General features: G+C 44.1%; 1 protein-coding gene across 1 annotated transcript in view; it reads right to left on the minus strand.

Annotated features, from left to right (window-relative positions):
* Positions 1–6,255: 6,255 nt before the first annotated feature.
* PKDREJ (polycystin family receptor for egg jelly) overlaps positions 6,256–12,683 on the minus strand; it is a 6,801-nt gene continuing 373 nt past the window's right edge. The window contains exon 2 of the mRNA XM_021707905.1: positions 6,256–12,673. Within this exon, the coding sequence (XP_021563580.1) occupies positions 6,256–12,673 (6,418 nt within the window). The remainder of the gene's footprint in view (positions 12,674–12,683) is intronic.

Genomic DNA, 12,683 nt, shown 5'->3' on the forward strand with positions numbered 1-12,683 from the left:
CGGGGCTGCTGCGGAGCTGGGAGTGCTCTGGCGGAACACGTGGGTTTAGCCTTGCCTCTCGGAGGCGCTCCATCCAGCAAAAAGGGTCGCCGGAAAGCCGAGGGGCGCGGAGGGTGGCTTCCTTCTCTCGCGCGCTGTTGGGGTTGAAATGCCCCAGCCTTACTTAGCTCGCGTGTTGCCTTCTCCCCCAGCGGACGACATCCCTGCAGGCCGGTGGGGCTGTGTCCGCTTGAAGCGGCTGGCAAGACAGAGCGCGCCCTGTCGTTTCCTGCGACCTTTATAAAGCTGTGTCGTCTCAGAGCATGTCACTGTGCTCCAAAGCTTCCAGGTGGCCTGCGATGCCCCTTGTGGTCTGCGCCCCGCTCTGCCTTCAACCTCCTGGGCCTTGCCGCTCCCCTCAGGCACCAGCCACACCAGCTTCCCTCGGTTCTCCGCTCCTGGGGCCTCAGACTCCTAGACCTGGAATGTCCACCTCACTCCTGGACCCTCCTGTGTATGGGAGGCACCATTCCGTGGGGGTAGGGAAACAGATTCTGAAGCCCGCAGGCCTGGCTTTGCCGGTGGGGTCCACCTCCTGCCCAGCTGGAGACGCTCACCCCCACCACAGAGGGCCTTCACCTGAGCCTTGGGGCGACAGGGATTTTACTGCCCTCCTTCGCCTAGTGGCTTGAGGATTTTGTTTTGCGGATTTTGTTTTGCGGAGAGGAGGTCTGCCCTCTTCCACTGCCCTTGCCAAGCTCGGCCATTCTCCTGCCTGTACCACTAGCCCTCAGTCTTCCACATACTGTTGTGATAGTGGGGTCGGGTCGTCCATAACCATTCCCTAGGCCAGATGCGTGTGCACTGTCATTGCCAAGGGGTGCTGCCGACAGACCAGAATTTATTCTTGATTTGTCAGGCCACATTTAAAGGATTGTTGCCAAGTTTCAGCGGACTGGAGTTTGGGACTCCTTTGAGGAACTGAGAAGTAAGGATCGTACAAGACATTTTAATATTGGAAGCCAAAACCATTCTTCTTAGCCCTGGGCCATAGGGGCCCCAGGAATTATCAAGCAGTTTGATTTCGTTACTAGTAGATGTGACTTCAACTGTGTTTACAGCAACTGCATTCTTTGGACCAATTCAAAGGTTAAATACTGAGTTGTTTTTGTTTCTGGATCTGCCGAAAGGTAGGAAGGACGCCTTGAAAAAGCATTTCAAATTTGAACTACTCTTAGATACATGATGGTGACTACTCTTAGATACATGATGGTGACTACTCTTAGATACATAGTGGTGCTCCCATGAATGCTGTTAAAGCAATTAGATTTATTTTTAGACAAGTAATAGGTAAGATGCATTAGAAGAGTGATGTGAAATAATAGGAAATATTCAAAGAGCAAATTGTTGGGCAACCCCCTCGGGTCCCCTCCCACTGTGGGAGCTTTTCTGTCCTCTCAATAAATCCTGCTTTCTGGAAGAAAAAAAAAAAAAAAAGCAAGTTGTGGTCTTTAGCAGAAAATAAAGTTAATTGTGAACTTGTGCTCTTCAGTTATTATTTAAAATATTGCATAAAGTTTTAGAAGAAAAATTTCCTAAAAGAAATTGCATTTGAAATAAGCAAATGACATTCAAGTACAATGTAAGGAAATTAGAACTAGGAAATAGAAACATTTGCTGAAGTCTGAAGAAAAAGATTCATATACAAACAATCCTGAAACTAGTTTCTATAGAGAGTGTTTTCTAATCACTGTAGGTTGAAGTTCAGTCTACTGAAGGGATTTGAAAAAGTGAGCAACTACTGCAATTCTCGTTTTTATAATATCTCAGCACTGAAAAATGGAAAAGAAGAAAAACTTAAATCCAATATGGATCTAGATACTGTAAGAAATGGTGATAATAGCGAAGATACATTTTATATAAAGAAAGGACAATCATTTGTAATATTTTCTGCAATCATGATAATTTTTAATATGCACCCTCCTTACAATTTTTAAAGGTGATATCAATATTCATGGCTCAGTTCTGAATACAGAGTTTTAAGATTTTTATTCATAAGTCCAGTTATAACTCAGCAGAGTGAAGTTTCTCCCAATTGAAGCAACTGAAAACTATCTACAAAGTTAAATGACTCAGGAAAGGTTGTCTAATTTGGTATTAATTATCAATAGAACACAATTGTGTGAAAACAAACACAATGATTTTTCTGAAATGAAAGCAAGAAAAAATGTATGGAATAAATATTTACTAACTTATGGATTATGCGTGTTTTATTATTGAAGCATCACTGACCCATCAATAGAACACCCAGAGGTGCATAATGAAAATTAGATTCTGTTATCTTTGATATTTTGTCTATGTTCAACTATATGAGAAACATAGTTTTACACATAATTTTGAATTTTGTCCTTATGAAGGTATATTTATCAAAGTAGATTAATATATTTTATGTTTTAATCTGTAAGTTTTTTTTTTTTGAGTTGGAATCTCACTCCATTGCCCAGGCTAGGGTGCGGTGGCATGCTCACAGCCACCCAGCATTGACCTGCTGGGCTCCGGCGATCCTTCAGCCTTCCAAGTAGCCAGAACTACAGGTGCACGCTACCACACCCGGCTAGTTTTGTTAACTTATTGTAGAGAGGAGGTCTTACCAAGTTGCCTGAGCTGGTCTCGAACCTGCTGGCTCAGGCAATCCACTCGCCTTGGCCTCCCAAAGTGCTGAGATTACAGGCTGAGCCACTGAGCCCGGCCAATTTGTAAGCTTTTAAATATTTAGACATATGGAGATTTGTAGTCCTTCCCTGGGCCTCTTGCAAGTATTAAGGATGGGCTTGCTGGGGGAAAATAATTGCATATATGTTGTGGTAATACTTATAAAATATATAAATGTGGTCTTAAAAGATTACCATAATATTGTACATCATGTATTTAGGTGAAGATTGAGAAAGGAAATCTAAAAATTGGAAGGTATTGAATGCAGATTAAAGTCTGGAGCTGAAGTATTGTCAACAGCAAAAAGGGGTACTGTACTTATGCACCCCATTTCACTAGATACCATTCTATCCATCCAGTTTTCCATTTCTGCCAATAACATTGAGGTCTAAAGCCTTACCCTTTGCTTTGAGTGCTAACTTATTAAATTCCAGAAGCCGGCCTTAAAAATGCAAGTCTTTATAATTAATAAGAATTTGAAATAGATGAAGGACATGTTCTCCCTTCTCTGTAGCTACAGAGAGAGAAAGTTCTCTGCATATACAAAGTATTCAACTACTCTGAGTTAATAGGGAGTTAAACTGAGAACAAAAACACCGTCCATCTTATTTTCCTGTGCAGCAGTTATTAGGGTATTCATGATTGTTGCAAATTGTTTTGGAATATACCTACTCTATCCCTAAAAGTTTAGTGAGAACAAAGGAGTCTTAAAAGACTTTAGACATTGTTGCCATGTCCTATGAAAATGACCTTCAGCCTGAGCCTCTGTGGTCGCACAGTATGTTTCCTCCTGCTTTGCCAGCTCTTTGTGAGTGACTGAAACCGATTTTCTTTCTTTTTTTTTTTTTTTTGAGTTGGAGTCTCACTCTGTCACCCAGACTGGAGTGCAGTGGCCGCTCCTGGTCACTGCAGCCTCGACCTGCTGGGCTCCGGCAATCCTTCCGCCTCAGCCTTCCAAGTAGCTGGAACTACAAGCGCATGCTACCACGCTCCGCTAATTTTTTGATTTATTGTAGAGATGAGGTCTCACCAAGTTGCCCAGGCAGGTCTCGAACCCGCGGGCTCAGGCAATCCACTCACCTCAGCCTCCCAAAGCACAGGATTACAGACTAAGAGCCCAGCTTGAAACCGATTTTCTTTTTCTTCTTTTTTTTTGGAGTTGGAGTCTCACTCTGTCGCCCAGACTGGGTGCAGTGGCCGCTCCCGGCCACCGCAGCCTCGACCTGCTGGGCTCCGGCGATCCTTCCGCCTCAGCCTTCCGAGTAGCCGGAATTACAGGCGCGCGCTACCACACCCGGCTAATTTTTTGATTTATTGTAGAGATGAGGTCTCGCCTGCCCAGGCGAGTCTCGAACCCGCGGGCTCCCAAAGGCGTGGGATTACAGGCTGAGCCACCGAGCCCGGCTTATATGATTTCTTAATTAAAATGTCTGCTGAATAAAAAAAGAAAGAAAGAAAATAGCCTTCAAAAGAAACCTGAATTTTGTCACTTGATACCTTGTCTTCCTGATAATTGGCATCTCTGTGTTTCTAAACTGTATCAATATTTGTCATTGCTCTGTCAGGTTGGAAGAAAACCTCTCAAACTCTCCTTTTTCCAACATGCATGGGAAGAATCCTGTGACTGCTAGATTTCTCATTTTCACCAAGTTGAAAGTCTTGTCTTATTTGACAAGACCCATAGCTGTTGTTCCAGGTCACTGAGACCATCTCTAGTGCTCGTTCTCCCAATGACTCCTGCAGCCTCTCTGGCTGAGACCCCCCTCTTGGGCAGCCCATTTATGACTGTGACTCTCCTGACTCATTAGTGACTTACTTCCCCCACTGCACTGCACACACAGCTCTGGTCATGTTGATGGGAAACCCTTCTCCCTGATCCCTACTACTTCCTTCCTAGAAGGGAGTTCAACTAGTATAACCCTGACTTCCTGCTCAGCCCCTGAAGGGAGGCAGAGACTTTAGCCATTGTTTAGCTGGGGGAGAATGCTTGAGCGCCCCACCCACAGAGAGCCTGGGTCTCTGCTTGTCTGGTCAGAAGTCACTGCCCCTAAGGCCGGCTTGCCCAGCTTTGCCTGCAACTGGGTCTTGAACTCCCTCATTCTACAGCTCAATGGACAAGTGCATTTGACTAGACTTCAATTGGTCTCCATCAGTAAAAAGTAATCATTTGGCCTCCCACTACTCTTTTTCTCAATCTTTTCAGAAACCAGGTGATTCAGAGAGCTGTTATCTGGTGAATGTATGCTCTAGTCAGAACCTGGGGGTGGGGTGGTCCACGCCACTCCAGTGACCTCTCAACTGGAGGAATGAGAAAATCCAAATCTGACCTTCGGACCCTTGTGAGTGGCCCTGGGCAAGTCACTAGATCTCTTCATTTTCTCCTGGCAGAGAGCATGACAGCCAGCCCAGGTTCTTGGACGTCTTCTTGGGAGGAAACAATGGAAAGAGTCTGGTCTGCGTGAGCCTGCAGGGGCAGTGTGCTATGACCATTTCAGTCAGCTCAGGATGACAGGGACACCTAAATGGGTACAAAACAGCCACCCACCTAATTTGACTGTCCCCCTTTTCTGACCCTCCACTTTGAGGGAGGAGCCATGTTTATATATACCCCTCATACAGAAAACACTACAAGTCTCACAGAAAAAAATCTCACATTTAATTCTGATAAAGCTTAAAGTGATATCTACATAAATGAACATGCTTTTGAATGAAAATATGCAGCTGCTGGCCCTTGTTTTTTCTAACTGATAAACCACATTTTCCTTATTCCTAAGTAATCCACCACACCAGTAATAACCACATGCCCAAATCCTGGATGTATATGTTGCTATATTCAACACATAGAACATTTACCATATTTCAATGGGAACTCTCATGCACCTCTTTGTTGTTTCACAAAAGCCATGTCTCTAAGTCAGAAAATGTTCTGAAATGTTGCATTCATTTGCAGTAGCTTTAAGGAATTAGTGGAATGCTCCAGACTTCTGATCTCTGGATTCCAAGCACGAGGGCAAGTCCTGGAACTCCTCATAGGCCCTGGCCTAGGAAGACTGAGTGGAGGTTCTCCAGCCCTGGTCTCCAGTGGGAACTCCTAGCGAGGCACTGGAGTCTGGAGCTCTGCGCTGGGGCAGCAGGTCATCGGTGACCAGCTTGGGTGGAGCACAGAAGCACCTGGACAACGTTCCACCTTGGCCAGGTCCAGGGTGGGGCCTCTTTAACTCTCTCTCTCAAATCTGGTTCTCAAAACCAATGGCTCTAAAACCTGCTACAGGTTCCAAAGAAATGAGGGTGGCCCCTGTATCGAGTCATGCAGTTCCCCCTCTAAAGGGAAATCAATCCAGGTGTCTCACACAGTGAGCCTCCTCACTCCCCCAGATGCTACACTACACTCCTACGTTCATGTTCCCAAGAACAGAGGCCAAGAGTGGGGATACTTCCAAAGGTAGGGGGCGTACATCGTGAGGGATATGGGTAGAAAGCATGACTGAGCCACTAACATTCCTTAATCTCACAAACTCAGCATTTACAGAAATGCTTGCTTGTGTCTTTAGAGATGATCATTCATCAAACAACGAGGTACACCATTTTCTTCCCATTGATGTTTCTGGTCTTCAGCCCCAGATACCGGTAGCTGTTCTTCTCTGGCTGCCCATACAGCATGTCAATAAAGAACGCAGGCTCATCTTTGGCCCCAGATTGTGGGGTCTGAAACCTAAACATAGTTCTTAACCTGCGACACAGATAGGTCATCGCTTCTGCTTCATCTGATGGTTCCTCATACACGGGCTGCTTCATTTCCTCATAGGCGGACAAAATCACTGCCTGAAATAAGTTTATCAAGATGCAGATCATTACCAGCATGAAAGATGAGAGGAACAGGACCCCAAGAATCCTATTATTGGAAAATTCAGTGTTCTGGAAAGCTGAAACACAATAGGAAAATATAGTCTGAGTGGCACGAATCAAATTACTGTAGTGCCACTCATGCTGACCAAATACCAGGTAACCAAAAGCCACGTATACAAAGAAATACACAGATACCACAAGTGCCATGTGGCAGATGCTTGGAAGGGCTACCTGGATGGCTCTCTGAGCCAGGCGCACAACGTAGAAGAATCTGGAATACCTGAGGGTCTTCAAAATTGTCAGAAATAACAAGAAGCCCAAAGTTATCCTCAAGATGTAATCAACTTGAGAAACTGCATGAAAGGGAATGAAGTCTTGGGGGTTTGACAAATAAAACTGAATCATGCCAGTGGCCAGGAAATGTTTCCTGAGAAAGAGCACAATCAACATAGTAAATATGCACTTTAAAGCAAAGTTGAGCAAATTATAGACACTTCTCATGTAGGAAGTTCTTTCTTGCATAATGATATAACCCTCATCAACAATGTAAGCTAAGAAAAAAATGAGAATGGCCACGTACAAATAGATTTCTGCTGAAGTTTTTCTGTCGAAATTAGCAAGTGAGAAAGAGTGAAGAGATATGCTTGTGTTGACAACTCCTAGCTGAGATACTTCAAATATAACCGAAATGCTACAGAACAGATTAACATCTGGATTAAAAGTTGTTAGTTCCAAAATCACAGCCCATGTCTTTTCATCAAGCCAGTTGCTTCCTTGAAGTTCTTTGAGCCTCAGTGTGGAATTAAATTGCTGTTTTTCTGGAAAAAAATAGAATGCATACCCTCCTGATCCATAGGTATGTAACAGTCCATAGGAATAATGCACCCATTGCTTTTCTTGAGGCTTATAAGTAAACCCATCGGTATTCTTGTCTATAGCCCGCTTACTAACTTCATTCCAAAAGCTAGAATAGCATTTTGTGTCTTCTGGGTCAACACCATATTTGTGATGACAATGAATTTCTCCTTCAATGCTGTTTGGCCCAAACTTTTTGGCGGGTAGACACATTTTTTCACCAGGTTTTGCTCTCACTTGCCTCATCAATGGAAGGCCAAGGATTTTAGACGAACTATCAGTAAGAAACGTTGGATTCAGGTCATTGTGTAACAAAGGCAACAGCACACTGTTTAGCCATCTATAGATGTCTTCCAGCTTAGTCACATTAGCAAGGTCCACAGAAAAGTGATTGTGAAGAAACTGATTATAGTAAAAGCTGTCAGTGTGGCACAGTAGAATGATCAGGGTCAACAGAAGGGCTAGAAAGATAAAGTGAGTTAGAACGTAACTTAGGAACAGGAAAGCTCTTCTCTTGATCCTCTTCTTTCTTTTAAATATTCTAATCTCATCTTCTGTGAGGGGCTGGTACATCCTGGAGGCTCGGATTTGAATGATGTGGTCATGTAACTTCTGCATTTCATCTTGATGTGTACTCATTCCATGCAATCTGATCTCAGTATATTGATACTTGGTTGACCATGAAAGGTTTTTACAATACTTGGGATTTTTTGTTCGAATGCCTGACAAAAGTAAAATCTTAGATGGCTGCACCAGAAAAACCGACTGACAGAATGAACAAAAAGATGCAAAGAGCCATTCTACTGACTTTTCATAGCCATAAGTCAGTCCATAAAATACAATAAAGAATGAAGATACGCTAGAAGTGGCAAACACCAAGAACCAAGCCACATAAACACACCACCAAGGCAGGACGATCTGGGGCTTTTTTTCAGGGTGTGGGAGATTCTTCTGGGAAGAGTGATCTTCAGAATAGGCATCTTTATTATCTTCTTTGTTGTTATTGGCATTTGTGTTTTCTTTGTTGTTATTGGCATTTGTGTCTGGTCTGTGGGTCTTAGAGGCCTTGGTTTCTGGTTTCTCGGGCTGGTGCTTTTTTTTCAAGGTTGCCTTAACAGAAGTGTTAGGAAGCTGAGGCTTTCCCTGAGATGCAGGTTTTGTGGCCTTCCTGGCATGTTCCTCAACAGTTTCATAAGTATGCCACTTTTCCAAACGTTCTTTCCAGTATACACTTTCTTCTGACATCAGGGGATGCTTTTGAGGAGACACCTCATCTAGATTCACTTGAGGTTTCTTCTGGGAATAGGTGAACAAAAAAGTTATTAATAATTGCACAGGGATTGTAATTAAGACACTTTCAATTCCTATCATCATTGATCTGATGTAGCGCCCCTCTTTTGGCTCAGTTTGTTCTTGTTTATTTAGATTAAAGAACATAATATTACAAAGAAGAGAGCTTAGCAGCATTGCTAAGCAGCAAGACAATCTTTGGAGCCTACTGAATGATTTAGTAGTGACACCAGCAAAAATAGAGAACCACATGTGTTTTTTCGCTAGCTTATTACTCACATCTATAAGGAAAAAATCTTTTCTGTTCAGAGGCTCATCTGGGTGGGTGACATAAAATGTTCCATCCAAGGTGGTGTCCACAGAAAGCCATTTCTGGCATATGAACAGCCAAATGTGTCTGCTAAACAGATTTTCCACTTTGATTCTACTTAAATACCAGCTAGGCGAATTGCCCTCATAGTTTTGCCACACGTAAATGGAATGGATGTCCCCCAAGTCACTTTTTGTCGTTAGGAGGAAAGTGTTAATGCTTCCTCGGTAGAAAGCTTTACAATGTGGGTGGCTTAAACAATGCATATCACTGTTACTCTCTGTTCCCCTAAGTTGCATAAAGACATCGGCCCTGGTCCCAGACCCACAACGACTTCCTGTAAAAACAGTGACCAAGTAGCATATGTTGTCATAAGGGTCATTATCAGGTAGAACTATCACATGATCCCGAAGAAACTGGTCCATTTCATCCCTGTGCAAGGCCCAGAAAGCAAGGATCGTGTATAGGAGCATAATGAAAAGCACAGTGAAGAGGGTCACAGGGTTTTGGTGAATATTCTTGATGACCGTGAACCTCAGATCCACAGGATTAGGGACCACAATAACCCTGGCCATCACATAGTGAGTATGCAGCTGAATGTTGGCTAGTCTGATTGTGTCTAGCTGCCTCCTGGTCCTCACTGCGTTCTTACAGATACAGTGTACCTTGTCCCAGGTGGTCTTCTCACCAAGAATGCAGTTATCTTCTCTCCACTCCCCCTGAATCCCATACATGTCCAAGCATTGAATGCTAAAAAGAGAAATTCTCACCAGCTTCTCATTGGGCTTTATGACAAAACGAGGTGCCTGCAGAACCACAGATACAGCACACTGGGACGCGTGGCTGCGCTGGGCTATAACTTGCAGCAGGGACAGAGGGAGGCAGACCACGCGGGCCTTCCTCACTGCGCAGGCTGGATCAAACAGGGTACTTGGGTTGGCAACTGGAGGAATGTCATGGGATACAAGGAAGGTGGCGACCAAGGCAGTGGGGATGACCTGACTGCCTGCATATACCAACACAGTAAACAACACAGTCACTTCTGTCACGATGTGGACCAGCACCTCCCTAAGCATTCTGCTGTCCACTTCAAAGCTGAACGCCCCTGTCGTCCTCTTCAAGGACCCATCAACCTCACTGTCAGGTCCCACTGTGAGATTAAAAGTTGCAAAGGTCAGGTTTTTTCTGACAAGGTATATTTCTGCTACATCAGGGGTAATCTCCGTCACATTACCATTACCTGTGACTCCTGTCATTCGGAATCCAACCACCTCTACTGAAGTGACGTCCTGATCACTTAACCAAGGAAAGGGGTCCTCTGTGAACTCACAAAACATCACAGAAACCGGAGCATTTGCAGGTAGATCAGGAACACTGCTCACATTGAGTGTTGGATAAAAACAATTTCGGCAGTGTTTCTCCTTTCTGAAGGCCTGGGTAACATTTCTTTTTTCAACTTTCCTGACATACATGTTAAAGTTGGGGGTTCTCAATCCAGTGGTTTCACTCTCTGGCACTTTATTAGCCAATATTGTATCTGATAGAGATTCTATTACATAGAAAGGATCTTCAACCACCTCCTGAGGGGAAATCAGTTTAAGGATGTTAGACAAACTCGTTAACGTTCCAGTGCTCACAGTTTCTATTTGTTCAGAGCGAAAGTGTTTATTTTTTTGTTGATACTCTTGCAGGGCTTGATTTACTTGCCATATCCTCACTGTGGCACGTTTCTGAGCATCTCGAGTGAATTCAGAAGTTTTTTGGGTTAATTTGGTAACAGTGCTGACTACCTGACCAATTTCTTCCAAAGTTCCTATAGGAAGAAGGAAAGACTGATTGACAAGGTGTTCTCGGAGACTGACTTTGTCATTTTGGAGAGATAATTCAGTTTTCATGTTATTCAAAACAGAAGCTACTATGTACAGTAAGTAACCAGCAGGTAAAAAAGTCTGATTTTGAAGCAAAGTAGATAGCAATGAACTTGGTCCCGTGGTAAAATTGAGTAACTGATGCAGCACAATCTTCGATGAGTTTTGGTCAGTAGGTGCCTGTACCGTGGCATACAAAGTCACTTGAGAAAAAGCTCCTAAAGAGTCATAAACCTGAGCATATATCTTTGTGGCATAATGATTAGCCAACCCACCAACAGGGAGAAAGGAAGGGGGTGTCGTGGGCTTAGTCCCCAAATACATTATGGGCCCCAAAGTGTTCTCTTTTACCGAACTGATTTCACCAATACCTTGCAAATCAGAAACAATTATTTTATATGTAAGAGGAATATGCTTGTCTTTAAAATTACTACACTGGACAACAAATTTAGTAAAAAGTGCAATTCCTTTAGCTGGATTAATTTTGCATTCTCCAATTTGAGGGCCATGGTTTATAATAAAGGAATACCTGAAGATCGAGGTTACTCCACTCCAACTTGCTAGATATAGAGAAACCCAAAACTCAGCTTCCAAAAAGTGCCCGAAAGCAAAAGCTTTTACAGACAGATAAGCACTATTCCTTCCTGTTACAGTTTGCCCCATCCAGTCAAATAGCATCTCACTACCCGAAGAAGACAAAATGGACCAGTTATAGAAATCACGGCTTGCACAATTTGTGCAATTTAGAAATAAAGAAAATCTGTCTGAAGTAATTACGGTTTTATCACAATTTTCAATACATGCAATGTGTGCTATCGCACTCGGTCCTTGGAACACGTGAACCCTTTTATCAGCAAATGCTGTTCTGTGTCCCTTCTGTATCACCATTCTGAAGAAATACACATGGTCACCTTTGAGTGTTTCTGGCAAAAGTGTTAGTACAGGGCCAGAGGCCCATGGCCACTTCAGACTGGTCTGCTCTGGATGACAGATTTCCTTGCTCATTACTGTTATTTGATCTTCACGGTAGTTTCTCAGATTTGTGGTACAGTACCAAAAAAAACGGAGTCCCTCTAATGGGCTGTTTGCATCTGGGTCGGAGGACATTGATCCATCAAGAATCACCTCATCTGTGAAATTAGCTGTTATGTTGGCATCCCCAAGGATAACCGCCTGCAGGGGACTTCGAATAATCCAGACATAGATGGCATCTGAGTCTTCTATCAGAGGCATTTTCGGATTCGATGTGGTGATGGACGCTGTGAAATTAAACACATACACCCCCCAAGACAAAGAAGAGCTGGGGATATGAAAAACTAATGGACTTCTCCCCATCTTGAGCTGTGGGAGATTCAAAGGTTGGGTCCAGTCTGGCACATCACCTACAGAAGGCACGGAAAACACTCTCCAGTGGTAGGAATAGGTCAGGGCAATTAGGCACTCTAGGTCGACGGTGGCATTGAGGGTAGTTTCTGCCTTCCTTGGCAAGAGCACAGGAGAACCATCTTTATTTGTATTAATCTTCACCTTCCTGATAACACAGGAATTTATCTGGCAGGACACTGACGACTCGATGGCTCTGTAGGTGGACGAGTTGGCAGCTTCCAAAACCACGGTCTTGGGTCCCTCCGTGGGACACTTGGTTTGGGCCACAAAGCGGGTGTAGGGGCCAGGGTCGGCAGGCAGGACGGAGCTGGGAGAGAAGCTGGAGGCGGAGGAGGTGTCACGAGCCATCCGGGTTCCCCCGGGTCCCAGCAGCCGCAGGCGGAAGGTCCAGGCCAGGGGTCCGAGTGAGCGCCGCAGGGGGGCGGACCACGCCAGGG

Source organism: Carlito syrichta, unplaced genomic scaffold, assembly GCF_000164805.1.
Source record: "Carlito syrichta isolate Samal-C Ts95f unplaced genomic scaffold, Tarsius_syrichta-2.0.1 Scaffold126791, whole genome shotgun sequence".
Taxonomy (NCBI): domain Eukaryota; kingdom Metazoa; phylum Chordata; class Mammalia; order Primates; family Tarsiidae; genus Carlito; species Carlito syrichta.